Below are 28,000 nucleotides of genomic sequence, written 5' to 3'. Positions count from 1 at the left end.
GGCGCCGTGAGGCGGCTGCGGCCCGGGGCGGGCGGCATGCGGCGGGCGGCGGGCTGAGCGCGGCGGGGGGATGCGCGCTGCGCCGCCCGGCCATGTCGCGGGTGGGCGGCCCCGGGCCGGCGGGCAGCGCCAAGGAGAAGCGCTCCTTCAGCAAGCGGCTCTTCCGCGGCCGGGCGGCGGCGGGCGGCGGCGCGGCCCCGGCCCCGGCCCCGGCGCCCGCCTCCGCCGCCCCGTCCGCGGCGCCGGGGCGCTCGCTCGGCGGGTTCATGAGCCGCGTGCTGAAGACCCTCTCCACGCTGTCGCACTACAGCAGCGAGCCCGAGCCCCGCGGCCCGCAGGCCCCGCGCCTGCCCCCGCCGCAGGCGGCCGGCGGCCTGGGCAGCTGCCTCCCGCCGGGCCCGCCGCGCAGCCCCGAGCCGCCCCCGCCGCCCGCCGGCGGCCCCGAGGCGGTGCCCGGCGTGGCGGGGCTGCGCAACCACGGCAACACCTGCTTCATGAACGCCATCCTGCAGTGCCTCAGCAACACCGAGCTCTTCGCCGAGTTCCTGGCGCTGGAGCAGTTCCGCGGCCCCGCCGAGGCCGGCCCGCCGCCGCCCGCGCCCGGCGAGGTGACGGAGCAGCTGGCGCAGCTCGTGCGGGCGCTCTGGACGCTGGAGTACACCCCGCAGCACAGCCGCGACTTCAAGGTGAGCCCCGCCGGGGGCGCCCCGGCACGGCCCCGGTAGGGCCCCGGCCCGGCCCGGCCGCGGCTCCGCTCGCTGTCGGTCGTGCCCGCCGCGGGCCCGGAGAGCTGCGCCCGGGGCCTCCAGCAGCGGCGGGGCCTCGCCGGGCGGGCGCCGCGTGGCCGCGGGGTGTGAGGGCGTCGCCTCCCGGCGCCGTGCCCGCGGAGCTGCCAGCCCGCCCGGTGCCCCTGGCTGGCGGGGCTGCGTGGCGGCGTCCCGCTCCATCACCGCGTTCGGGGCCCCGTGTGCCTTTCCCGCAGCGCGTGGGTCGGCGTCCCCCTGTGCCCGTGTCGGTGCCGCGGGGCGCTCGGGGTGCTGCAGCCCACCCGGGCGCGCACAGGGTGCGGACGTGGGGTGCGTGCGGGCACCCCTGAGGAGCAGCAGAGAGCCCGGCCCCACGTGCGGGTGCCAGGTAAGTGGCAGCACCGCGTGTCCCCGCGGCCGGTCGGGGCGGCCAGCGCTCAGCTCCTCACCCGCAGCGGGAGCACTGGGCAGGGTGCTGCCAGCGCACTCCCCACTGACTGCGTTGGAAGCCGGCTAACGGCTCTGCTGTTAATTTACTGGCAGAGGTGCCCGTTTTGCTGTTTCATACCTCCGTCGTGCCGCGCTAGAAGTTGCAGCTAACTCCTGTGGCGGGGCCGGGAGCACCGGCCGTGTGGAACAGGGCGGCCGCAGGAGGAGCGGGTGCTGCCGCCTGCGGGGCCGAGGCCCTGACCCCCGCGCTCGCCCGTCACGCCCGAGCGCCCTGCACACCGAAACCGCGCGGTGCCCGGTGCGGGCAGAGCAGGGACCCCTCCTCCCGGCCTGCAGCGCGGTCTGTGCGCCTGTAGTTTAACCGCACCCTGGAATGCCTCTGGGAGACCCAGCTGCTGGGAAAACGCTCCGGGCCTGCCTTGCTTCTGGAAGCCGCGCAGGATTGTTAGCTTTACCATGAGGGGCTCCCTGGCACGGCCGTTGGCTGTAGGGAAGAGGAGGCGCGTGGGTGCTGCGATGGGCACGGGGCAAGGGCCATGTGCGGAGCCTCGCAGCCGGCACCGCTCGCTCACGGGGCAGCTGGAGGGCGGCCGCCAGCCCCGTGGCTGCCGGGGGCCTGCCCTGCCGTGATCTCCCCCCCCCGGAGCCTTCCTCACACCGGCAAAAAATGTGGGTTCCTCCTGAGTAATAAGAATAAAAAAGCTTGAAGGCAAAGCTATCTTTTGGCAGCACAGCTGATAAAGGGGAAAGCAGACCAGCTCTTAGGCTGAGAAACGCTCTCTGTGCAAGCCCAAGGTAGAGGTGCTCAGATAAGAGAGGCAGAAAGAGGAAGGGAAACAGATATGTAGATTAAATTAAGGCCATGTTCCAAGCTTTGGTTTTTTTCTAGTGGAACTTTCTTTGCCTGTTGGCCGCCGTCACTAACGGTAACTGAGTGCTTTTCTACTCCTTGTTGGTGTAGCTGAAGCCCATCAATCTTCTACCTGCCAGGCCCTGGGAGGCTTTAAAAAGCGTCTTGCTGGGGGGGATCTTGTGCAAGCAGGTCTTGCTCAGAGCCGTGCAGTATCAACAGGCCTGTGTCCTACTCGAGGTGACTTGATCATCGTGTCGAGTGCCCGGCTGTTTCTGCACAGGGGTCAATTACTTTCAATAGTAAATTAATGCCTCTGAAGACAGTCAGGTAGCCTGAACCTGCTGTTAAATTCCATGTTCTTAATTAAAAATTTCTTCAGCAGCAGACTTGCACAGTTGATTTAAATGTGTAAACAAGAGGCCCGTATTGGAGAAAGGTGAAGATTGGTGTTTTCAGTCTGGAAACTTTGTTTGTTTGTTTTTAAATGGTGAAAACTGTTTTCAGGACAGTCGTTTTGTACTTTCACTCCAATAGTAGTAGTTAGTGACAGTAATATTTATTTGGTACTTGAAAAGCCCCTTACCCAGCGTGCTAAGAAGTCAGTTTGTGGTGTTTCTTTTTTTCTTTTTGTTTTCCTATTTTGGTGATGAGTATAATCGCGTAAAGGCAGTCCTTGATTCCTAAATACTTACCTGCAGGTGCTAATCATATTTTAGGGTATAGGATAACGCTTATCCTCTTGCTCATTCTTACATCCGTAGGCTTTTTTCTTGGGGCACTTTTCTAAGAGAAGGCCTCTCTGTGTCCTTACGGACAGGGACCTTGGAGGGCGCGAGTCTCTAGATGCTTTTTACCCTCAGCTCATTTTTTCTTGGTAGTATTCAAAGCATTTCTCCTTTTTTAGGTCAGTCTTTGAGAAAATATCCATTCTACAGACTCATGAATCACGAAGTCCTGCTGCTAGAAACAAGGACAATGCAATTAAAACAAGTGGTTTGTGTAGTTGCGGGGCCAAGAGATCGCCTTGCAGAGAGGTGGAGTGCTCGCTGGCAGCTGGCGCCCCGTCTTCGGGCAGACCTACCCGGAGCGCGAGGCGCTCTGCCAGCTTCTGCATCTCAAACCTCACGTTTCTCTCTGCCGTGTCATTTGGAGCATTTCTGAAGTCTGTGATTTTTTGTTTCTCACCTTTGAGGTGTCTGCAGCTGTTTTGATTTTTTTAATGGTATTTTTTTCCTTCCTAACGCGCAGATCAGATCGGCACAGGGCGCTCTGCAGGTGATTTCCAAGGCTGTGCCTCGGACGGGGCAGGAAGGGAGCCTCTGGAAGCCGTCTGCCCGCGCCCCAAGTGGAGCTGCGCCCACTGCTCCTGCTGCCTGGCGGGGCACAGGGGGCTCTCCTCGTCCCCAGCAGGCCCTGGGAGGGGGGCCGGGCGGGGGCACAGGGTCTGAGGGCTGTGGGGTGGAGGCAGGAGAGGGAAGGAGCCGGCGGGTGCAGGTGCTGGCTCCCGGCAGCAGCCGTGGGCTGGCAGCGTGGGGGCACCGCGCACCTCCCCTCGGGCGGCATGGCAGAGCCGGGCGCCGCTTTGGCGGGCTCCCCGATCGGCCCCCTGCTCTTCCACGGTTTGTCAGCGATCGCTTTCCCCCGACAGCTCAGTCGTTTTTATTTTCCTGCCTAAACAGAGCTGCTGCTTTCATAACCAGGGCCAATATTGCAGCTCGTGCTTCCTCTTTCCCCTTTGTGATGGTGTGACAATAGCAGCAAACATCCATTGTGTCAGCAGTAGCTGTGCTTCGGGCTTGTTTTTTTGCAGGGAGCTGTCCCTGTCTCCCCACAAAGTTCCTGGGAGCTCAGCTGTGCGGACAGAGCCCCCTTTGTGATGGGGAGCCAGCCTGCGGCGCTCGGAGGTGCTGATGGGGTCTTAACTGGGCAGGAGTTTTATTTAAACTAACTGGGTTTTAAAAATCCTAAACGCTTACCCGAATCCTCTCCCTTTGTCTTTCTTGGAGTTCTGATCTGTGGACGGTGAAGTTATTTTTTGTTTGGAGGCTTTCTTCCTAGCTAGGCTAGCTGCGCGCTGGAGTGTCTCGGTGTTTAACAAGACCCTTTGGATGCGTGAACTATACTGATTTCTCTTTGTCCTGCGAGATGAAGTCTGCCTTGCTTTTATGACCTGTGCATTCAGCAAATGCATTAAAGTCATAAGGGCTTGATTGAGTTGGATTATGAGAATTAGATTTGGACCCAAAACGAATCGCTGTTACTAGAGCAGAGATTGTGTTGAGTCAATATTGCTGTTTCAAGTTTTTGTTTTTTTCTTAAGTCTGTGTTACCGCTAATATTTAATAGTAGCGGTGTGTAGCTGAGTTTCACAGTGCTCGTGTTTCAGAAGAGCTCGTGGTGTAAATGCTGAAATTGGGACAAGCAACCATCAGCTGTGTTGATCGCTTCTCTGTGAATTCTTAAAAAACAAAACAAACCAACAAACTCCTCTGAATTGCGAAGCATCGACGTGCGCGGTGTTGCTGCCTGGCTGGGAGGCGTGGTGGGGGGTGCAGCGTGGCCGCGACCAGCACCGCTCTCCTCTCGTGCTGCAGGCCGGCGCTGAGCTGGCTTGCTAGGCCTGCTGCCTTCTCCAAACTTCAACCTCGTCCAGCTGAGGTGTGTTAAGGGGAGGCAGTGTCCTTCCCGAGTGTGGCTGCTCTTCGCTGTGTCAGGAGAAGCCAGATTTGTCTGACACCAAGGTCTGAAAGCTCGCTCTCGGAGTGTTTCTCAAGGCTTGACCTGCGTGCACTTGGCCGTCCTGGCTAATGGTCTTCTCTCCGGTTGTTTGCCTCGTCCCTTCAGACTCGGGACTCAGCACGGCTTTTAGGACAGCTTTCCGGCAGAACTGAGCACAAAGGCCCGGTGCTGTGCCAGTTAGCAGGATGCTACCTGCACGTGCTGTGCTGCTCTTGCCTTTTTGCTTTCCATTGTATTTTTATTGCTCTTCCCCCTGATGTTTCCTTCCCTTTCCTCTCTCCCGGCCGTGCCCTGTTCTCCTGCAGGCATCGCCCATCGGTCCCTCCGGCCACGGCCCTTGCTCCTGCTCCGTGCCCGCTGCCCTTGCCCCGTGTCCCCGGGTTTCCCCCCCTGTGCCGCGTGCAGCCGGCGGTGGCCGCTGGCTGTGCTGGGCGCCGGAGCCCCCGCCGCTGCCGGCAGCGGGTCGCGGGGCAGAGCAGGAGGGGCGTGCTGCCCGTGGCGTGGTGCGAGCGGTGCTTCGGCCCGGCTGCGGGGTGCCGCTGGCCTCGGCCCCGTCCCTGGGGCTGGGATGGACGCTGTGCTGAGCTGTGCCTGAGCTGTGCTGACTGCCGGGTTTGCTTCCCCCGGGGCGGGTGTCTCGCCTTGGAGAGGGGAAGTCGCTGCGTGAGAGCGCGGGGACTCGGCTGGATGAACGCTCTTCATGAGGTGTCTGCTGTACAAGCTGCCCAGACACAAAGCTGACTGTGGGATTAAACCAAAAAACAAAACCACCAAATCTCTGCCTGAGCCTAACTTTATGATGTTCGATGAAAGGTGAATAATAGGCTCTCTTTCCTGCTCACATGTGTCATTGTTTCAGGGCTGTAATGAGCTGGTTCCATCTGTTCACGCACAAAAACCTCTCCACAGCTGCTTCCTACCAGGAGCACGCTGGAAAACAGCAGACTGACATTTTTCCTTTGGTTGTCTTTGTTAGCTGGAAGAATAACAGCAGCAAAGGAGAGGCCAGGAGTTCAGCTATGTTTGGCTTTATTTATTGCATCTATTTAGAGCAATAGATGATTAAACTTTCAGTGGGCTGATAAAAATGATAATGCATCTTTGCCGTAAATCTGCTTTATGGACGGACAGGGACTTGTTTGGTTGTAGGGTGCTTGCATTAGGGGGTCAGATACGTGCATGCGATCAATAGGAAATTATGATTTTTTTTCCCCCGTTTATCTCTCCCAGCAGTGCTGCCTCCATTCAGGGTGCCTGCGCTGCTGTGCCCGTGGGAAGGGCAGGCCTGGTCCCCCCGCCTGCCTCGGGGCTGCGCTGAGGTGCTCTGCCCGGTGCGGTGGGAAGGGAGCCCCGACACCGCGCGCGCTCCTGGCGTCCTGCAGCCCCCGGGGTGCGGGGGGGCAGAGCGGGCTGCACGCGGCGCCTGAGCCCCCGGCTCGCTGGGCACTTGCTGGTGGCTTTCTCAAACGGTTCGGTTGTTTGGGTCGGCTCCTTCCTCCCAGCCACCTCGCGTTCCGTAGCACTTCTGTGCCCTGCCGCGCGTCTGTGGCTGCCCGCACCGCGCTCCTCTCTGCCGGCTTTGCTACCGCAGCGCTGTGCGGTGCGCCAGGGGGGAGGCACGCAGCGTTCCACAGAGCAGCGGTGACAATAATGACAATAATGACAATAATAACAAGGCCACTTGTCGCAGCGACGGCAGGAAGCGTGAGTAACGCTGGGAACACGCTGCTATTGCTGGAGTGTTTTTGTAGCGTAGCCTCTTGTGAGGAAATTGCATCTGATATTTTGTAGTGCTTCCTGAATCGCTTCCAGCGCCGTGTGATCCGTCTCCGCAGGCAGCTCCTTATCCCTGGCGCGCGCAGGCTGCGAGGCGAGGAGACCCGGTGCTGCCGGGGTGGGAGTCCCACGGCTCGCTGGGGGGCCAGGCATCAGCAGCGGCCCGTGGGGTCTGGGCGAGCGGTGTGCTGCTGGCAGCGGGAGGAGGGCGGTGAGAAATCCTTGCCGGGATTCCCGAGCTCCTTGGTTACGTCTGCTTCCACAGAGAAAGCCCCCCCCACGCCTCGCTTTTGACTTGAAATACCAGATTCGCTTCCTTCCGGCAACGCCGAGCACCCTTTTATCTTCAGCTCCGTCTAGACGAGGGCTCGGGGCGCAGCGGGAGCACCCGTTAGCTGACTTCCCTAAAACAAACCAGGCCAGGTACGGCAGCCGGCTCTTGGCACTCAGGTGGGGGCCTCCCCTCTGGCCTGGTGGTGCTGTGCCTTCACATCGCGGCGCGGGGAAGGGGCAAGAGCAGAAGCTGTGCTGGCTGGCCTGCTCGAGCACCTCTTCCTCGTCCCCCTGTGCTCACCTCACCGCGGGGAGCGTGATCCGTGGTGCCCGACGCGGGGCTTGGCAGATTTTGGCTGATTGGCTGATTTTCTGTTCGGAAACTTATGTAGGGTTTCAAAGCTAAATTTAATTTTCGGAAGTTTTACATTGAACAAGGATGATGCTCACAAGGGAAGTTTATGCGGTTGCCCTGAATTCTTCCCTGTACCCTTGGGTGCTGTGGGCTGATCCTCTTGCCTTCCTCGCAAAGCGCGTCTTGGATATTGTAGACGCCGAGCGCACCCGCGGTACGGGCTGGTGAGCCATCGGCCGGCAGAGCCACGAGGCTGCGCCTCCCGGTGTTACTCTGGTGCGGTGGTAACTAGTTACTGCCAGCGCAGCCCAACGAGGTTTCTCTAGGTCTTTGCAATCTTGACCTGGTATTTTTTGGTGGGTGAATGTCTGGTGCTCAGGCATCAGACCAGGATCTGCAGGGACACTAACTGTATTTTCATGGTTTAGTGTTTAATATTATAAAGTGGTGCAACACAAATAAGTCGCCAAGCTTTCCGCTGATGGACAGCAAGAGGTATAAATAAGGCCAGCACGTGAAGAGGATTAAGGTCCTTTCTTTTAGATTATGTGTTGTCCTCCCCCCATAGATCTTGTTTTGCTTAGCTGGAACTTGGGGTGCAGAAGGCTTTGTTCTCCTTTAACCTCTGAGTCCCTGCAGGCTTCTTTCCCCCTCTGAACAGGCTTGCGGCAGCACCCCGAGCTCGTGTTAGTCGAGCACCAAGCAGGGGTGCTGGGCCGCCGCTCTCTGTGGCAGAGGTGGGCATTCACTGTGGGCTGTTTGCTGGTCTCAGACTGTGTTCGCGTGGTTTAGTTGGGAGGGTGCTGGTCCCTGTGCCTGCGAGGGTGGAAAATATGCTGCCAGAAGGCTTGCACATATGTAATGCGAGCAGATTATTTCTGTTTTCTGTTATTTTGCTGCCTTGAGGCAGGTGGACAGATTACAGAGGACAGACAATATATGCCTATTGGTCCTTTCCCGTCTCTCTCTTTGCCCCTCCCGCCTGGTGACCCCATTTTTACAGGGATAAAGCGAGCAGCCCAGCCTCGTTTCTGGGATCCGTTGCCGAGTCTGCCTAGGGAAGCGGCGGAGGCCTGGTAACGCGGGCGTGCAGCGCGCCCGGTGCTGCTGCGGCGCAGCTCTGCTGCCTCCCAGCCTCCTCGCCCTGCCGCTGCCCTGCCCCTCGCTGAGGCTCTGCCTTGCCCAGCCGGGCCAGGCCCGTGGCAGCGCCGCCTGCCTCCCGCGGGCACAGGCAGCTGCTGCGGGACCCGTGGGGGCGTTGTGACGGTGGTGGCTGAGCCCGGCTCTCGCAAAGAGGCCGGCTATCTGCGGACTGAGCGTGGGGGTGTCTGACCGTAACCGTGCGTTAGCTGAGTGTCCTGCCTGCCCCCTGAGCAAACAGACGCGGGCTGCAGCCTGCTGCCTCCTTGACCAAGCAGAAAAAGCTGGTTCTTTTCCGCAGTGGTGCCTGCTGCTTGGCTAGTAACTCACCAGGAGCAGCCCACCGTGCGCCACACGGCGTTACTGCAGAGAGCATTTGTGCCCGGGTGCTGAACGCAGGCGTCGGTGCCTGGTTCCTGTCCCGCGGGGCTGCGCCGGGTGCCCGCTGTGCAGAGCTGGCTGCCCCAGCGCCGCGGGAAGGGTGGAAGCGAGATCAGAGAGCTGGGGCGCAGACAACAGGCACCTCCTGATGTTGGTTGCTTTGGGGAGAGACGCGCTGCAGCTGGTGCCTTCCTGAGGAAGGTGGCACGCATGGCCCAGCGGGGGGCTCGGTGCAAATGTCACTGTCATGACAGGTGTCCGCAGAGCTGCAGGGCAAGGGTAAGCCTGTGGAAGTGCAGGTTTGTGTTGCTGGTGAACTTCAAGACCCTCCCATTCGTGTCCAGAAGAAAAACAGGTTGGATCAAATCCCTTGGGTGTGCTGGTGTCCTCCTGAGATGGCTTTTCTGGAAATTCAAGTGTAAATTACACGCATTCCCCAGGCTCAAGTGTATCCAGAGTAGTACGAGTCGTCTTTACCACGTGCCATCTCTGTTTCTCCGCAGAACATCGTGTCCAAGAACGCTATGCAGTACCGTGGGAACGCCCAGCACGATGCACAGGAGTTTCTGCTCTGGCTTCTAGACAGAGTCCACGAAGATCTGAACAACGCAGTGAAATACAGCGGCATGCCTCCCCTCAAGGTAAGGAATTTTGCTGTGTGCCAGCGTGGGAGAGCAGCTATCGCTTTGCATACAATCTTTCTTTTTAAAATAAATCTGCCTATTGGCTCCTTAACTCCGGTATTCAAATGGAACAAAAGCTTGGGTTAGAATAGTTCGTTTCTGGCCTGTGAATGTAACTAGATGTTTCGGTAGTCCCTGGCAAGGGCTCCCTGGTGCAGCCCTTTGTGAACGGCCGCGTGCTGCTTTCCAAAGGCTGGGAGGCCTTGCAGGGGAGCTGCCAGGTGCCTCATCTGGGGCGAGATCCCTGCCCATCCTCGGCTGTGCCACGTTCCCACGTAACCACCTACCTGGGCAGGGAGCACTTGTTGCTTAAAAACTGTGTGGCACTGTGCTGGTGTTCCTGGTCAAGGAGCGCACAGCTTTGGCTAGGAGTACTGGAGCCATCTGGTGCCCACCTACACGCTTGGCTATGCTTCTGGGCTTTATTCTTTTCTTTTAGCCACCACTGGAGGATGATGTGCTGCTTGAGGGACCAGCCTTTCCCATCAGTAGTACTTTCGTGCAGGAGCTCTTTCAAGCCCAGTACAGGTATGATATGTTGTAACTTTTGAGGCATTATTGCATGTACTGGTGACCCCAGTGTAATTCTGCCCTGCCACTAGCTCACAGTACAGTTGAGGCTGGTGTCATGTTAACTGCTACTTCTGAATTTTTCTGAACAAATTTTGAACTAAGATCTTGCACCAGAGGGGAGAGAGAGTTTGACTGCCTCAAATTTGGTATATTATTCGAAAATCTATAGTATGTACCACCTCTTCAACTGCCCTGCCCCTTCCTGAAAGCAAGCCAGTGCTTAAGGGTGCAAAGGCCCAGGACAGCTCGGTGCTGCCAGGCTTACCCTGCCTGCTTGGAGGCAAGAGCCTGTAGCAGGACCTGGAGATGCCTGGAGGCTGCTGGGGAGCTGCAGGTCCCAGGCGTCTTGCAGAGTTCTTATCTGGTGCTTGGGAACCCTGAGTTGAATCCTTCCTTGTCCCTTCAGGGTATTTCCTGTGAGTTTCTCAGGCTTCTGGGAAATGAGCTTTCTAACTTGAGAACTACCGCAGGAAAACAGCCTCATTTCCAGTGTTCCTCGATAGCTTGTATCTGTGCTGCTATGGGCACTTCAATTACCGGGTGTTTGCCCCAGTGTTGGCTAGGGTTTCTTTTGTAAAGGAGAAGCCTTAAGCCCTGGTGCAAAGCCGGCATAAGGTGCAAGTTGATTCTGAATGAGAGACGTGTTGTTTGGGGTTTTTCCCTTCTGAATAAGAGATCTGTGTTCCTGCAGTACTGACTGTCCCCATCTATTTCCCGTCGCTTCCCCTCTCTTCAAAGAGAAAACCCTTCCAGGTCTTTCACATCGGAGCTGCTATTGGTGAATTATTAATCTTGCAGTGCTGCTTATTAAAAGCCAAATTCAGCGTCTCAAGCAAAGTCTTTTCCTGGCATGCCATGTAATGAACTTTGAGACTAATTACTTTGAAAGGATCTAGACATCCAGAGCCCCTCACGTACCGCGGCTGTGTCTGTTGCACCTCTGTGCAGAGCCACTTCGTATGGCGGAATAAGAGTGTGGGGGCAGCCAAGCTGACGTGCAGAGGCAGTAATTTGTGATGTGATCATTCATCCATTCCTGATGAAATGATGTATAACTGTCCTCTTACTGGTGTCGTAACAGGTCCTCTCTGACGTGCCCTCATTGCCAGAAGCAGAGCAACACCTTTGACCCTTTTCTCTGCATCTCTCTGCCCATTCCCTTGCCTCACACACGGTATGTAATTATGTCTTGGTTAGTGTTGGCTGTTTCCAATGTTGTCAGAGTTGTGTAATTTGGTATAGAAGGAAAAGAGATGTCAGCAAAATCTCTGTTTTAAAAGTCTCGTAAAAAATACATGGGCCTATATGGTACTTAAATATTCAATTTGCAGGTAAATTGGAAAATTGAGCCTCTTACTTGTTTCAGAATGTTTCAGAGAAACAAGCCTTTTACTTGTTTCTCCACCCCTACCCTTCCAAAAAATCCTAGAGAATTAACTTGTGGAGAGAGAAGCTATCTTTGATTCAGGGAACCAAAATATTTTGCTTAATTTATAGCATGCTGAAATTAAAAATGGGAGGATGAAACTTATTTTTTATTTTTCACTTTTGTGGGAAAAGTCTCTGATGACTTTGATTTTAAAAAGTGAAGTTAAAAGCTCTCCTGCAAAATGTTTTGCTGTTGAAATACAGCTGCTGCCAATAAAGAAAAACGGGAAAAAAATCTAGGTAAAAAGTTCAGAGCAAACATCACGAGATGCTTATTTATGTAGTGGGTAGGAGAGCTGTGCAGCTCCTTCACCTGACGCTGTGTGTGCAGGAAATTTGTGTGGGTTCAAGAAGCAAAGGAACAAAGTAATGGAAGTACTGAATATGAAGATGTCAGGTTTGGTTCGAAGTTCCTGCTCCACCACTAAGTGGAGGCTGAGTGGGCTTTCCAGGGAAAGCGTTTCTTGTAGGCTAGCTGCCCCGCTGTTGGAGGTATTACTTTTGCTGCTGGTGGAGGCAGGACCTCATTTAGAGAGAGAACCTGGAGATCCGTCCTCGTGGTCACAGCAGCTCTCTTTGAATGTTCCAGGGTACTGCCTTGGGCTGACCGCATTACAGCGTACTGGCTGGAAAACTAGGTTGTCTTGCAGTAGAGAGTTTTATTTTTAACTCTGGGATTTTTTTTTTTTTTCAAGAACACTTTCTGCTTGTGGGAACAAGCAACACCAGCCCATGTAGTAAGAAAAGTCTCTAGAAATCACACACGTGCGTGTGGCCGAGGCTGAGCGCAGCTCCGGGCCGTCAGCAGGGCCCCGTAGCTCTCGCAGCACCCCGGGTGCCCCCGGTTCGGGTGGGCTCCGCTGCCGGGGCCGGAGCTCTCCCCAGGCAGCGCCTCTGTGCTCCCCGCAGGCCGCTCTACATCACCGTGGTGTACCAGGGGAAGTGCTCCCACTGCATGCGCATCGGCGTGGCCGTGCCCATCGCCGGGACCGTGGCCAGGCTGCGGGAGGCGGTCTCCTCGGAGACCAAGATACCCACGGAGCAGGTAAGGGCTGCTCTCCTTGCCGGGACCCCTCGTGCCGAAGGAGGGCAGTGCTGAGGCTTTCATCCCGTGTGAGCGGTGCTGGATGTGCAGGAATTGCAGTTAGCTGTCCCTGTCTGAATGGGGAGCAGGGTGGTGGCGATCTGAGTCACGCTTTTCCCTGCGCGTTGACCCCGTGAAAGCTGGCGACGTGAGGACAGCCACCTGCGGAGCTGTCTGCGCTGTCCTTCCCCCCGATAGCCCTGCGATTCCCACGTGTGGGCAGCGAGAGAACCGTCAGGCAACTGTGGAACAGGCACAGGAATTTCTCCATAGGAGTTCCAGGAAAGCTGTCAGATCCACCAAAACCCCCTCTCATGCTGCTGTCGCCCCAGCCCCAGGGTCACGGCCGCCCTTTTCCCGGCTCCTCGCGCCGGCTGGCAGCAGGGTGCTTTGAGGAATGCCATCCTGTAGCGGGCAGCCCCAGCCGAGGGATGGGGCAGCTCGGCAGGACCAGGACTGGTGGCATCAGGGGTTCTGCTTTGCTTCTGCTGGCTCTAGATCGTGCTGACGGAGATGTACTACGACGGGTTTCATCGCTCCTTCTGCGACACTGACGATCTGGACACGATTCATGAAAGTGACTGCATTTTTGCCTTTGAGACCCCGGAGATATTTAGGCCCGAGGGTATCCTTAGTCAGAGAGGTAAGTGGATAACTGCTTGGTGCCCACCCAGGTGATTAGATGAGGAAGGCTTGGTTTTGTAAGCAGATGCACTTGATAATGAAAGTGCCTCAAGTAGGCGATGCCCTGGTGTATTGATTTCAGCTCTGACTTTGTCCAGACTCATTCCAGCAGACTCAATTCCCTCACTCCCTCAGCTGGGAGGCTATCAAGAAGTGATGTACGTGACTTTCTTTCTCTTCCTGGCACTCATTCTTCAGGCCAGGCTGGCTTCATCTGAAATCTGTTGTTAGGCTTGCTTTAAAGGTCTGATAGGGGCCAGACCAAGCCACCGAAATTGTGTTATTTAAAATCAGATTGCCGGTGATGAATAAACAGTCTGAAGAATGAGGAAACACTTTCTCTGTTAAAGCTCAAGAAATTCAGCTTTTCTGTGTCTCCCTCTCAGAGGAAGGGAGTAATTGCACCCTGGGTAGACAGAGGGTAATCAAAGGCAAATTTTATTATTGGAAGTAACAAGGAGGGTGTCTGTCACTTTAGCTTTTCATGCAGTCAGACAAGATATGAGTATTTGCACAAATTACTGTGAAAAATCAGTTAGTTGAGCATTACATAAAATTTATTTCTGTAAAGAAGTAGGCACCATGGAAAGTAATTGCTCACTGAAGTCTTTGTGCGAGGCTAATAAAAATGGTCAGTCTCACTTCCATGCTGGCCTGCTCCTCAAGGCCCAAGGAAGGCTTCCCGAGGGAGACATATATTGTAAATAATGTAACAAAGTATCCTGTTCTCCTAATTTTTCAGGATTGCATGTGAACAATAACCTGAATAACTTGAAATATGGCACTGAGCACTCCCGAACAATATCTTACTCTCAAGGAACAGTGAAGTCTGGAAAACTGGAACAGTCTTCTACTAGACAAACAGCAAATGACAAGATTGTCTTGCTGGTGTGTAACAGAGCGTGCACTGGACAGCAGAGCAAAAGGTGACCGGCAGCTTCACGGCCAGACTTACGGCTCTGGCTGCTTCCTTGGTGGGCCTGGGCTTTACTCTTCATGTGGGGCAAATGCAAGGTGCGGGAGGGACGGCTTGTGTGCACGCTCTTTTGATCACTTCCTTAAATGCTCCTCCTTTCCCTAGGTTTGGCTTGCCCTTTGTGTTGCATCTGGAAAAAACAATTGCTTGGGATATTCTGCAGAAGGAAATTCTGGAGAAGATGCAGTATTTCCTGCGGCCTGCAGCCTGCTTGCAGGTGAGGCAAACGATGTGGGTGCTTTGAGACTTCCAGCGCCGTGTGGTGAACTAAATGGGAAGGCAGGTTACCTGAAGCAATGAGCGCGCTGCGCTGGTGCCTTCCCATATTTCTTAGTGCAGTAGTGTCCAAGTCTGATGGGCTTCTGTCTGCTATTTGCTGAACGTTACGGGTAAGAGTAGACTGATCAGGTGAAGGAATTACATGCTTCTCTTCCTTCCTTACCCCCGGAAGGTACTTGAGAAGTCAGCGCTGCTGTCTGCACTGGAAGTGGTGCTTGCCTTAAGGAAGGCTGCGAAGTTTGCCTGGTGACTGACGAGTGTGTGTCTGATGGGAGTTCCCTCTGAGCAGCGGGATGCAGAGCAGCATCTTGCCTGGTCGCTGCAGGGGAGGCTTTGTCTTTTGTAAAACACGTTCTAGGATAAACTGTTCGCCTATGCTGCAAGCAGGTGACTTGGATTTGAGCCATTCAGATGGCTTCTGCTGTCTTGCTGCAGGTTTGCCCGTTCAGCTTGCGAGTGGTCAGTGTTGTGGGCATAACGTACCTGCTACCTCAGGAGGAGCGGCCCCTCTGCCATCCAACAGTGGAAAGGTAGGCGGGAGGGACCGGCCGCTTGGGAGCTGGGGATGCAGAGCAGGGAGAGGGACGGTCCTGGCACGGATGTGTGCAGGGGGCTTCTTGGGCCTGGGAGCAGGGAAGTGACGGAGTGTCCTCAAGAAGTTGTCAGGATGGCTCAGTGGTGTGTCATGCCGTCTGGAACCTGTCCTCCTTGCAAACAGGAGAGAATAAAAGTGTTCTCCCCTCCCTCCCCTCATCTTTTTTTTTTTTTTTGGTGGCTATTCTTTAGAAGCTTTTGTAGGTGCCTCTTCTGTAAATAAACATATATCTATTTACAGAGCGAGTACTTAAGTAAATGCAGTTCTTTGCCAGTTTTTTTGCTGTATGAATTCCTTTTCTGCTTTCCAAACTTGATCTGGGTGGCAGTGGGGGGAAGGTGAAGGGCTAAAGGAGACAAGTTACGTGCATATGAAAGAGAACGTAGGCTTCAGATTCCAAGATGGGCTAACTTCTGTCTGCTCCTTTCTCCAGGGCATTGAAGTCATGTGGACAGGGGGGAACTGCTCATGTGAAGTTAGTCGTAGAATGGGACAAAGAAACTAAAGATTAGTAAGTATGGAGCAGGAAGCCTTAAAGCGAATTCACCGTGACAGCCTTGCTTGCAGCCAGCCCGGCACTGTGAGCTGTGCACCTCCCGGCACGCGTGAGACCTCAGCCTGCTCCCCGTGTGCTGGCCCCTGCCTGCGGGACCCGGCGGGGGCTGTGCGCGCTGAACGTGCTCTGACCTGGAGCCCTTTGCTCTGGAGCTGGCATTCTGTGTTACAGAGCAGGTGTCTCACCTGTAGCTGCTGCCCTCAGCAGCTATATTCGTGTGAGACAACCTGTGGGCAGTGAGCTGCTGCCGAGATGGCTGGAATGGGTGCTGCTGAAGCTGCTCACGTCTGTGTTCTGTTGTGTTGCTCTGGTGGGGTCTTGCCAGGCAGCTCTCGCTCATGGATAATGAGACAAATCCAGGAAAGAGCTGCTAGTTCTGCTTCTATCTTTATGTTGGCTCAGCAGCAGCGTGGGGAGCAGGCGGCTGTGCTGGTAAATGTGTTGTGTCTCTGATGCAGCTTGTTCGTGAATACGGAAGATGAGTATATTCCAGACTCTGAAAGCGTCCGCCAGCAGAGAGAGCTTCATCACCAACCTCAGACCTGCACTTTATCTCAGTGTTTCCAACTGTACACCAAAGAGGAACAGGTAGGCACATGCCGGTATAGCAGCCATGACTCTGAAGGTCTGGTTGGTCCGTGTGCTGCTTGAATGCCAAGCTCAGCAGAGCAGCTGTGTTCTGCAGACACTGATGTGTTGAGGCAGGAGAATAAATTCGTTAACGCAGCACTAGTTACCAGTCCTGCTAGCAGAGTTTTTCTGCGGTGGGAAGAAAGCTGTGGGCAGTACTGCTCTCCCTCCAGTCCCCAATATTAATTTTGCAGATCAGAGGAGTAAGTTCCTGTGTTTCCCCCTGTGAAATAGCAATGCCTTTACTGGCATACAGGATGAAGGATCAGAACAGTGTGGCATCTCTGTGGGAATGTGCTGCTCTGTTGTGGAGCACTTGGGTGCTCCCAGGCCTGAGCTGGGCAACAGTGGGCTTGAGGCAGCCTGTGCTGAGCAGGGACCTGCTGGGCGGTCACACAGGGACAAGGAGCTCCAGAAGCGTGGCTGCACTTCTCCAGCTCGGTTCTTGGTGCGAGGAGGTGGAAGAGGCAGGAGCGATGATGTGCCACAGGGCAGGCTAGAGTTGGGTCTGATCTGGCCCTTGCCTGGAACATCATGCGAGTGATCTGTGTCTCTTTGCCAGAGATCTCTAATCTGCTGTAAAAAGGGATGGTCCCAGATGTGGACTGTGGACCTGCGATTGAGCTTTAATAATTTTGGAGCCTCTCTTGTCACTTCTGTCAGAGGTGAGAGAAAAGTTGTCTGACAGCTTACAGCTCTGGCTTCTGAATTTTCTGAGCACGGGGCTCTGGATGGAAGCGCTTGTCACATTTGTGGCTTTGAAAAGATACCCTCTCCTTCGTGGGGAGTGAAAAGCTCCACCGTTTGTAACTCTGTGCTACCGGGACATGGGCAGAAAGAGGTGTCGGAGACGAAACTTGAAGTATATCTGTAGTCCTTCTGTTCAGATTCCTTCTTTGCTGCTGGTGTTCTTGTAAGGATACTTTCACTCAGGCTGCCAAGCCTGCTGGCTTTTTCCTTTTTTTTTTTCATTTCTAAGGGGCTGGGGGTTTGAAAGATGGAAATAGTTTCTCCTCACAGCAGCACTAGCTAAATTCTGTCTTGCAGTGGGAGGTGCCTCTGCCGTGAGGCACCCTTCTCTTGCCTTGTTTGCTGTTTTGGAAGGCATCACTGGGAGCCCTGTGTTTCTAATGAGCTTGGTGAATGCTGGAGGTAGATGAGGTGCGTGTGTCAGTGCCTGCACTGCGCCGTGGGCAGCAGAGCAGTGGTGGTGAAGAGCTGCCTTGGAACCAGGAAACTAATACCCGCCCCTGCCTCTTCCTTGTAGCTTGCCCCAGATGATGCATGGCGATGCCCACACTGCAAGCAGCTGCAGCAGGGTAGCATCACACTGAGCCTCTGGACCTTACCTGATGTTCTCATCATACATCTCAAAAGGTTTAGACAGGTAAGAATGTCTGTGGGGATGCTGGACAGGGAGCGACCTGATGAGAGCGTCTCTTCAGCAGCAGCTGTTCTGTCTGACGCATCTCTACTGGGTTTTAGTTCTCCCAAGCGTGGTGACCTCGCTGCCGCTGCGGCTCATGCTATCCTCCATTTACACAGGAAGGAGACCGAAGGATGAAACTCCAAAACATGGTTAAATTCCCCCTGAGTGGCTTGGACATGACTCCTCATGTGGTAAAACGCAGTCAGAGCAGCTGGAGTCTGCCATCTCACTGGTCACCATGGAGGCGACCTTATGGTCTTGGGAGGGATCCTGAGGACTACATCTATGACCTGTATGCAGTCTGCAATCATCATGGCACCATGCAAGGGGGACACTATACAGGCACGTATTCTGCAATATTACGTCCGTTAGATCCTTTCAGAAAGAAAACAGTTCTATTCCCTGTTCTGTCTGTAGTTTTTTCCTCGCTCTTGACAAAAGGACCCAACTCAGTTCAGAAGGGCTCGCTATGTAATATTGGACAGGGAACTTTTATGACTCTGAGAAATGAAACAATGCGTATTGACCCCAAATGTCCTACTGTATGTTCATTTCTCCGTTTTTTACCTTGAGTGTAATGTCACCAGCCTTTTGTGTTTCAAAAATGCTCTTTCACCACTGTAGTTGCCAGAGTCTGTTATACGTGAGAAATATTTGCACCTTGCTTGTGTGTAGAGCACGGGTTTTGAATTCCTATTTGTTTTGGCAGCTCCCAGAGCAGCCAGAGGTAAGCTAAGTTGTTTGGTGGTTCTTAGTATCTGTTCATTTTCACTCAGCCCAGAAAATGTGCGTCTGGCTTTGCCCTCTGATGCACACCTCTGGGCTACATTGTCCTGTGGGGACTCCATCAGGAGGAGACTCACTGGTGGAGGCAGACCCTCCACGAATAGCAGAACGTGGAGTGAATGGGGCCACCCCAAATAGTGTTCTGTTCTGAGCAGCAATGCTGAACAAAGAAAATCCTGAGCTGTGAGCTGTTCATTGTGTTCTGGTTGTCTCGGGTTTCCTTCTTGCCAGTCAGACTGGAAGAGGATGTGTTGCGTGAATAAATCTGTTCCTTTCATTCTCCTCTGACTTTATCGTAGCAGATAAAGTCATGTTCAGGTTATCATACAGGAACCTTGATAGTAGGAGTGAGGAAAGTCTAATGGTAATGTTTCTCTCAGCATATTGCAAAAACTCGGTTGATGGCCAGTGGTACTGCTTTGATGACAGCGATGTTCAGCAGCTTTCTGAAAATGAAGTCTGCAAGCAGACAGCATATATTCTTTTCTACCAGAGACGCACAGCAATCCCATCATGGTCTGCTAACAGCTCTGTGGCAGGTAAGCCTTGTTGGCTTTGTCAGGGAGTGGCTGTAGTTCTTGTCCTGCATGGAACTGAAGAATTTTCTGCCCCCCTCTGCTTACACCCCAGCTCTCTGTCCCAGAACACATGGTGAGCTTGTCTCAGAGTCCTCTGCTACACAGGGGAGACCATGGGAAACTTCCCACCTATTCTGCTTCTGCTGCCCATCCTTATGTACCCCAGACTAGTTGTGGCAAAGAAACCGTGGAGATGGGGGAGCCCCCTCCAGCGCCACGTGTTCAGAGCTGCCCTTGCCAAAGCCAGGACGTAGCCGTAGGGCTGGTTCATTCCCCCTGCCAGTGCAGTTGGTCTCAGGTAAGCGGCCAGCAGCTGAACATGTTGGTTGTGAGTCTGGGATGAGCTGTGAGCAGGTACAGGCTCGATGACTTGTCTTTGTAAATAAAAGGGTTTGCAGGGTGTGTTTGTGGCAGCTCAAGGACTGTCTTCCACCTCTGTGCTGTTGCACTGAGGCACTGATTCTTTTGATTCGCAGCATACTGGGACAGGTGTGATTGTCTCTATTGCCTATGACCCTAACTACGTATAGAAGCTTATTTCTACAACATAGAGGTTTATTTCTACATTATCTGGATGCTGTGGCTATGTGAGACAGCCCCAGACTCAGTGTCTGTTGAAGCTGGTGCAGTACTTACCTGGCTCTGTGGCCTTCCCAGAGCATCATGTGTTCTGCAGCTTTGTGCTGCTGGTCTGAGGTCTCTGCCTGATTCCTTGCAGGCTCCACAAGCTCCTCGCTCTGTGAGCACTGGGTCAGCCGTCTTCCTGGTAGCAAGCAGCCCAGCATTGCTTCAGCAGCATCGTCACGGCGCACGTCTCTGGCTTCGCTCTCTGAATCGGTGGAGCTGACCGGGGAGAGGAGTGAGGATGATGGTGTGTATTAACGATGCAGTGCATGGGGGGAACTGGGTCAAAAAATATTTTCTCAGGCACTAACTTGTCAGTTACAAGATCCCTACCAGGACAGCTGTAAATTAAGTAGTTAGGATGGGCAGTTTCTCTAGCAGCTGGGGGAGGCAGGCACTGTGTCAGTAGGAGCACAGGTGGGCTTTTCTCTGGTGTGAAATGATGGGCAGGAACCTTATGGAGCCTTTCAAAGAAAGAAAATACCATCTACTAGACCTCTCAGTCAAGTATTTTGTGTTTTTATTTCTCTGGGTTTCACTGCAGCACCTTTTCAGGGAGGCTGACGTATTCCTACTGCTTGGTATAGGTACTAATTCTCTGCTGCGCTGCTGTATCTCTTCCCATGGAACTCCCACCATGGGGCTGAGAAGATAGGCAAACTTTTTGTTGAATTCCTTGTTCACTTTTATGCAAGGAATTGTGCCTGTGGTGCAGGCGAACCATCTGACTCTTGTAGGGCAATGGCATCTGTGGATGGGTGGCATAAACTGTCTGCAGGCTTGGCGTTCATACTGATGATGTTGCTTTCTCTCTAGGAGGATTTTCAACTCGGCCCTTTGTGAGAAGTGTCCAGCGTCAGAGCTTGTCGTCTCGATCTTCTGTCACCAGCCCACTGGCAGTGAGTGAGAACGGTGTCAGGCCCTCGTGGTCGCTCTCTGCAAAGCTGCAGTTACGCTCCAACTCCCCATCGCGCTTCTCTGGAGATTCCCCTGTACACACCTCTGCTTCCACCCTGGAGAAGATTGGGGAGGCTGCTGATGATAAAGTCTCCACCTCTTGCTTTGGCAGCTTGAGGAATCTTTCTAGCAGCTACTTGGAACCCTGCGATGGCAGCCGCCGAGAGCACAGGGCGGCTCGCAGAGCCCCCCTGGCTGTCATGGAAGGGGCGTTCAGGGAAGAGTCTGTTGTAAGGACATCTAGCTCAGACCTTTCAGATGGGCTTGGCAAAAGCTCTGTGCAGCCAGACAAGAATCACCCTGCTTTGGACCCTTTTGATAACAACAATCAAATTGCCTTTGTTGATCAGAGTGATTCTGTGGACAGCTCTCCAGTCAAGGAGGTGAAAGCCCCCAGTGGGACGGGACTGGCTCCAGAGAAGGCAGATGGAACCCCTAAGAAGGCTCACAGCTCCAAGGGAGCTTCCGAAACAGACAAAAGCTTGAGGAAGGGAAGGACAGTCTTATCTACCCAAGAGACCAAAGTCTCTCGCTCTTCTCCTCCCCCAAAGGGTTCCCAGAAGGTTTCGCGGTCTAGGAGTAAGACTGACTCCTCCAGGGCCAGTGGGCGACATGGGTCTCCTGCTCCCACTCAGGCTAGGAAGGACCATAGCACCAAGCCCGTTGAGGTGGCTATCCCATCAGCTCAACAGAAGCAAAAGTCAGGTTCTTCTCCCTCCTCCACAGCTGCCAAGAAAGCCACATCAGGCTCATTGACTAAGGGCTCTTCCGCTGGGAAGAGCCGGACTTCAGACCGAAGCCTCAGCAGGGAGGGCTCTAAGATAAGCCTGGGCTCGGACAAAACGAGCGTTACCAGCAGTTCGAGAACAAGCTCCCCGCGGATAAGCCACTCTAGGAGTGACAGCAGGGCAGTAGACAGCAAGCACGTGAGGAGTTCCTCCATGGCCAACCTGCGGTCTCCAAATGTTGGTATGCGTTCTGGTTTGAAGAGGGACAGCAAATCAGAAGAGAAGGGATTGTCCTTCTTCAAGTCGGCCTTAAGGCAGAAGGAGACCCGGAGGTCAGCAGACCTGGGAAAGACCACGATGCTCTCAAAAAAGGCAGCGGGTGGCAGTTCCAAGTCGGTCAGCAAAAACGTGCTGGAGGACAAGTCTGAGAAAGGTGGTGTCCCACCAGCCTCTCAAACCAATGCCAATGTTACTGCAAAAGAAAAGCTCGTCCCAAAAGATGCCCCAGCCAACAAACATTCTCTGCTCTCCAGTCGCAAGTCCAAGTCTTCCCAGCTAGATCCCGGAGCCCAGTCTCCTCCTTCCAGTGGCAAGCAGGCTGCTGACAAGCCACTGAAAAAGTTACCTTCCAGCATGCAGGTGTCCGTACGGCCTTCTCTGGAACCTCAGTGAAATGCTGCAATCCAGGTGTCTTTTCTGCTGAGAAGCTAATTTATTCTGAGCTCTTGTTTTTTGTTCATGTGCCTAATGTATGTTTTGAGGAGAAGTTAACTGCGAGTTGTTAAAGCGCCTTTTGATTCTGCCATCAAACCAAATAGCCACAGGCAGCCAGCACCGATGCAAGTAGTCTATCTGGAGTCATTGTTGAACCCGAACGCAGCTGTCCCATAGCACTTGTGCAGGAGTCTCTTCATAGAAAATGCAACAACTTTCTTCAGACTCCAGGTCTGAAGTCTGAAACCCAGTTGTACTGACACTAGCGTGCTTCGTAGAGCTGTGAACTGATGTTCCTTTGGTCTCGTTCTGAGCAGGCTGTGTCTGCACTGGCCTTGTTCTGAGCTGTGGAGGATGCGAAGGAAACTGGACAGGAGAGCCTCCCGCTGCTTACGCGCTCTTTCGACCCGCTCTCCCTACTCCCTTCCATTTTCAAGCTTTCTTAAGGGCAATATCTCAACACTAATGTTGTTTCTCAGGTATATACTCAGCCAGTATAGGAGGGACTAGCATTAGTGGATGGACAGAAAGGTACCCGTGTGTCTGTGTGTACGCGTGTCTTTGTAATAGATTTCATATTTGCATTCCAACAGCGGAAAGATTTTTCCATAAAATGTTATCTGCATTTTTTGTTGCTCTGTCTGTGAAGAGTTTTCCTCTTTCCATACCTAAGGCGACCTCTAGCCTGTTCTCTTAAATTGCTTTCTCTCTTCTGGAATACTGTACTCAGCAACAAAAGAAGTCACTAAGCAGCAGCTGGTTGCCAGCCCGTTCCTGTGAAAGCGCGAGGCAGCTTGTTGGTGCGGTGCCCTAGGAGATGGCTGTGTGTGCGCCTGCGTGGCAGCAGTGCTGGTAGGACCCCTGCCCAAACTCCTCAGCAGCAGCGTTTTCTGATGTGCTCAGATGCTTAACTGTAGTGGTGTGGATTTAGCATCCGTTACTTATAGGCGTAGTACTTGGCTAAGCCACGTGTCGTCCTGTCTTCTCTGCCTTCTCTGAGCGAGCCTCCTCGCGAGGGTTGGAGGGGCTGCACCCCAGGGCCGTGCCGGGACTGCTGCCCTGCTCCTCCCCGGCGCGCTCCTCGCGTTCCCCGCGGTCTGCCCGCCGTGCGTCTCTTACCGCAGCGGTCCCGTCCTCGTCTGGCTGTTGGTCTCTGTTAGGGCTGAAGCACTACATCTAGCGGCGTCCTTGTTTACATGCCCTTCTCCAAGGGGAGATTCCTCAAGCTCTTTAGGATTCATCTCTGAAGGTGGATTCCTCAAGTCCTTTTGTATACTCGTGGTGTAATCTTTTTTTTTAATTTCATGAGTTTTTTATTAATGCTCTGCTTATCCTTTCTGTACAGCAGCAGCCTGTCGTGCAGCTCATGGCATGCAGCAGCTGGGCAGTGTGCTGTGCACGCTTGTCTTTTGGTGAGGTCTTTGCCTGCCACCCAGTCTCGTCTGGTGAAGCTCCTCCGGGCTCAGCCTGCAGACAGCCCTGCTCGTACGTCTCTCCATCACCGTAGCAGTGCCCTCAGACGAGCAGTTGCTTGCAGCAAGCCTGTTCCACCTCCGCTCTTAGCTGCTGTGCCGGTGACCCTGTAAGAAGCCTTGCCCCAGGCTGCTCGGGCACGTTGCTGCTCCCTGGGTTTGTTCTCAGCTCACTGCTTCTGCAGCGGGCTTTGGAGAGTTGTGTGTCTCGGGGCAGCTGCTGCCCTGGTGCGCAGGCGGCGGGTGCGGAGCTGACCCGGGGTGCTGCAGAGCTCTGTGGCTGCAGCACAGCCCTTGGCCTCTCCTGGTTGAGCCCAGCAGTACCTGCCTTCCTGCGTCCCAGAGGCAATGCCAGTGGCCTGCATGTTTTTACAACGTGTTGGACTCTGTGCCCTGGACTATATTTTTAAGCCCGAAGGTGACCATTTTCTTGATCTGTTTCTTCTCCCATGCTTTGTTGTCACCTTCTCGTTTAATGCAGCAACAAGAAACAAAGGTGGTATTGCTTGCTTCTTAAATGTATAACTTGGGTTATTCTCGGATTATTTTTTGTTATATCCAGCAGAGCACAGGAGACTTGCTTCACATTTTGGTACTTAAATTTCTCCCTGAAATGCCGATGTTGAAGTACTTGTTTAAGATTTGATCCGCATTAAGATCTTGCACTGTGTTGACTCTTCTCTTGTAACAACTCTTCTAGCAAGAATGTAATTCCGGTAGCTGTTGCTAACTTGGTTTGATATCCTTTTAATAGACAGAACCGAGTTTTCTGTGCATTTCACCATGGGACGTTTGTGAAAGGCTATTTTTATCAAATGACACTTTCTTTTCATGTCATCCATCATTCACTGGAAAAGTTCAAACTGGAAGATGGTGTATGGTTTCTGAGGTGTTTTTTGCTAATGTATTGCATGTCTGTACTGAAGGAAACTTGAAGCCATGTCCAAGCTGGCGTTTCAGCTGAATGCCAGTTCAGTATGTTTGTATTTGGGGCATGAGAGTGGTCATTAGAGCTGCCGTTAGGATAAAATGGGAACGAGAGGTCTTGGTGCCAAGCGTTCCCGTAGCTGAGGTTAAAAGCAGTCAAAGCTCTGCATTCCCAAGATAAGTTATCTAGCCCTTCCTCTTCGTGCTTACGGTAATTTCTGATGGAAACTGCTGCCAGCTCCAGCACTGTCCACCCTGTGTACGCTGCCAATTTGGTTTTCTACCTGTCCCTCTGAAAAACAGAAGCTCTGGTGCACAGACGCCTTGCTCCATGGATAGGCATGGGGTGGGCTGAGGAGCTGATCCCAGCAGCGCCCTTTTCTTCCCGTTAAGCTGGTGTCGCAGAGTGAATGAGAGGTGCTGCTCTTCTCTGGTGGGCTGCCAGCACATGGCGTGTTTCCTGGCTCAGGAGGGCTTGACCTTGGGTGTCCTCAAGCAAAACGCTTTGATTTGCAAGGGTGCGCTGTTGTTGAATATAAGACACGTCGGGCAACATGTGGAAAGCATGCCTATAAGGACCTGCAGACTGCAGTCCCTGCTCCCATGGCTGTGTCGATTCTGTAACAAAGCAGTTTGGAAAGTAGCTGCGTGCTGCCACTCCGCATCCTCTGCTTTCTGGTCTCAGATTTCCAGCAGTCTGTGAACTTCTTTGCATAGGGGAGGGCTAAAGGATGCAGGCCCAGGAACAGCAGTGTTCGTGATGGGCATAAATCCAGGTCTGATCGCTGTTAAAACCCTGGCTTCACCAGCGGTGTAGAGTAAATCTTCCTAAAACTGAATGTGGGCTCCTGCAGGCCTTACTTAAAGTGATTTGAGGAAAAACATCAGTCTTCTCCCCTCGCTTTAAGCGGACTTGTTTCTTAGCCCTTTCCTGCCGAGGAATTCCGGTCTGTGTACACCATGCTGTCCCGATGTGGATGTGGCCCTGCACGAGGGGTGCTCTAGGGAGGGATCCTCCCAGGCCTGCAGCCAGCACAGCCTTCGCGAGGGGGCCGTAGAACGGCGCAGGCTTGTGCCTGCTCCGTGGCAGCCTCTAGTACCCGGCCACCCCTTTCCTGAAAGCCGGGCTCGGCTGCAGCGGCCCTGCTGCCCGTGGAGGAGGTGGGCTCCTGCCACCTCCTGCGGCCCCGGGGGCAGGTGGCGCCCAGGGGCTCGCGGCCGCGTGCCCCCAGCCCCTGACCTGGCTGCACGGTGCTTGCAGGGCAGCCTTGGAGGCACGAAGCCCCGCTCAGCAGGGCAGCCTCGCGCTGTCCCCACTCAAGCAGCCACGCGGGACCCGAGGGAAAGCGGGCTTGAAGTCCCCTGGAAGGCTTCGTGATGTGCTTCTAGCCAAGGTCGGGTGGAATTCACCTGCACGGGTCCGCCCGTGCCCCTCATCACGCCCCTGGTCCGAGGCTTGTGCCTGGGGCCAGCCCTCAGGGCCCAGGAGAGCAGCGCCCCCATTCCAGTGCTAGATTCCTGCTGGGGTCACCTACAGAAATTATTTTTACCCTTTTTGGGCTTTGTCTTTTGGATAGTGTTTAGTAGTGTACAACTTATAAGCACATTTTCAATGATGTGTATTGCAGAGGCACCTTTTATTTGTATTAATCACGTTTGATAGACGACTTGGTGCCTGCAGTTCTCAGTAACTCGTGTCTCACTTTGGATGTATAAATTGTAACCCTTTCCAACTTACCAGATATGGCTAAAAAAAAAAAATAAAAAATGCTTAGGATAGAAAATTAGCAGCTTAATTACAGTACACTTACTGCAAGTGCCCTCATCCTTCTTAGCTGCAGTTGTTTGCTTTCCAAAGCTGAAACTTGAGCATGATCAACCATTTTTTCTAAGAAATAAAGGCAGTTTTGCATGGCGGTTCTCTTGCTGTACTCAAATGCATGCACTTATTAACTATGCAAGCATCTAATACAAACCATAGACCGTGCTTTCAGTATCAAGAGCTGCTCCCTCGGTGCCGGAGCACTGCTTTGACTCTGTACTTCTGTTTCTTGGTGCAGCTATGTGTCAGCACATAGGAGCATGTACCTGGTTTCCTGCTTTATTTGCACATCTTTGATTCTTTTCTTTGCAGAATTTGGGATTACTGACAAGGCTGGAGTGTAGCATAACGTCAAGGGAATTTGAAATGTTGAAATGAGAACAAACTGTTTTTCTGTATTGTATTGTTTTCTTTCTTTTTTTTTTAAAAAAAAAAAAAAACAGGAAAAACCCGATCAGTGTTCCGTATGTAGCCTGCCCCTTTGTGTACCTGTACTGACACGCTCTGCGCTGCGAGAAGAGGCTGTGCCCGTGGCGAGTGCTCACTGGGGGCTTGTGGCGGTGCTCAGGGGGCAGCCTCCAGCAGCCGCCCCCCCCGGGCAGGGCCAAACCCCCGCAGGTCTCTGTGCCGCGGCCGCAGGCGTGGGGGCCCCGGGCGAGCCCCCCCAGGTCCGTGCTGCCCCGAGCCGTGCCCGGGGCTCCCGCTCAGCTGCCTAGGGAGGGTTGGGAAGTGACATTCCGAACGGTTTTGCTGTCATCTTTCTTTCTATCTTCGTCATTGCCTTCTGATCCAAAATAATTTGGCGGTATCTAATGTTATCTGTGGAGGGAACTGAAATTTAGTTTTAATCTGTGGTGAGATGAAAGTACTATGCGGTTTCCTTAATAAAAGCACCACGAAGCATTTACTATTAGGAGCTTTATTTTGTAAAAATAAAGGTATGTGAAGACTTGTATGATATCTATATTAGGTTTAAAGGTTTAGGAAGTCTTCTATTTTTTTAAAGGCGATAGCACTCAATTTATCTGCAAATAGTGTTTTTTAAAAGACACAGATTAAAACTAAGTGTAAACACAAACTGTTTTGCTCTAGGCCCTGCAGCACAAACACGCTGCAAGAAAGTTAGCGTTAGGTTTGTATGGCATTTGTGCAGTGCAATAAGAAAACATTTTTAGGTGCTACATTGCCTTGGGTAGGGTGACACAAGGGAATACAGGCTACAAGTGGCTACATTATTTTCTTGTGGCCTTCCAAGTATTAATTTGTACAGATTTGCTCACCAACTGTGCCTCACCATTGGTTAAAATTGAATTTTAAGTCCTGTTACAAACGTAGTTTCTCTTCTGGACACAATGTCAGATTTTACACTGGAATTATCTACAGTTCTGAAAACTGCATGTCACATCACTGTACGCCGATACTGGGACGTGGGGCTTGCCCACACCTTTGATATTCTCTTCTGTATTTTAATGTTTTTGAACTGTACAGTAATCTGGAGAGCAGGCTGTCTTTACTTGGGATTGAACATTGTACCATAAATTTTAAATTATTTGAGGACAAGTGCATGAGACTGTGTCAATGCCTTTTATTATTTATTTGTATGTTTTATTATTCAAGGTGTATGCACTTTTAATACGCAGAATTTATATTTTTATGTTAAAAATCATTTTCTTTCAGAAAGAAGAGTTTGAATATGAGGAATTGGAATTCAGTGGAAAAAGGGGAATATGTAATAAAATACAATAAATTTATTACTAGGCAT

At 53.2% G+C, this 28,000-nt stretch overlaps 1 protein-coding gene across 1 annotated transcript; it reads left to right on the top strand.

The window, feature by feature from the left end:
* Positions 1 to 2: 2 nt before the first annotated feature.
* Positions 3 to 27,999, top strand: USP31 (ubiquitin specific peptidase 31). The gene is made up of 16 exons (XM_066977447.1): positions 3 to 686; positions 9,217 to 9,354; positions 9,836 to 9,924; positions 11,051 to 11,143; positions 12,307 to 12,442; positions 12,980 to 13,124; positions 13,908 to 14,091; positions 14,247 to 14,358; positions 14,856 to 14,950; positions 15,449 to 15,526; positions 16,030 to 16,159; positions 17,469 to 17,588; positions 17,747 to 17,972; positions 18,797 to 18,955; positions 19,713 to 19,865; positions 20,435 to 27,999. The coding sequence occupies exons 1-16, from the start codon at positions 93 to 95 to the stop codon at positions 21,973 to 21,975; spliced, it is 3,993 nt and encodes a 1,330-aa protein (XP_066833548.1). The 5' UTR covers positions 3 to 92; the 3' UTR covers positions 21,976 to 27,999.
* Position 28,000: the final 1 nt, after the last annotated feature.

Source organism: Anser cygnoides, chromosome 15 (assembly GCF_040182565.1).
Source record: "Anser cygnoides isolate HZ-2024a breed goose chromosome 15, Taihu_goose_T2T_genome, whole genome shotgun sequence".
NCBI classification, from domain to species: domain Eukaryota; kingdom Metazoa; phylum Chordata; class Aves; order Anseriformes; family Anatidae; genus Anser; species Anser cygnoides.
The sequence above is the reverse complement of the archived record's forward strand: the minus strand, read 5'-3'. Positions and strand labels throughout refer to the sequence as shown.

What these genes read in the sequence shown, in the direction of transcription:
- USP31 (XM_066977447.1), top strand. Translation starts at nt 93, where the DNA reads ATGTCGCGGGTGGGCGGCCCCGGGCCGGCGGGCAGCGCCAAGGAGAAG. An exon ending in GGCCTGCAGCCTGCTTGCAG is followed by an intron (nt 14,359 to 14,855) that starts GTGAGGCAAACG and finishes GTCTTGCTGCAG; the next exon opens with GTTTGCCCGTTCAGCTTGCG. An exon ending in ATCTCAAAAGGTTTAGACAG is followed by an intron (nt 17,589 to 17,746) that starts GTAAGAATGTCT and finishes CCATTTACACAG; the next exon opens with GAAGGAGACCGAAGGATGAA.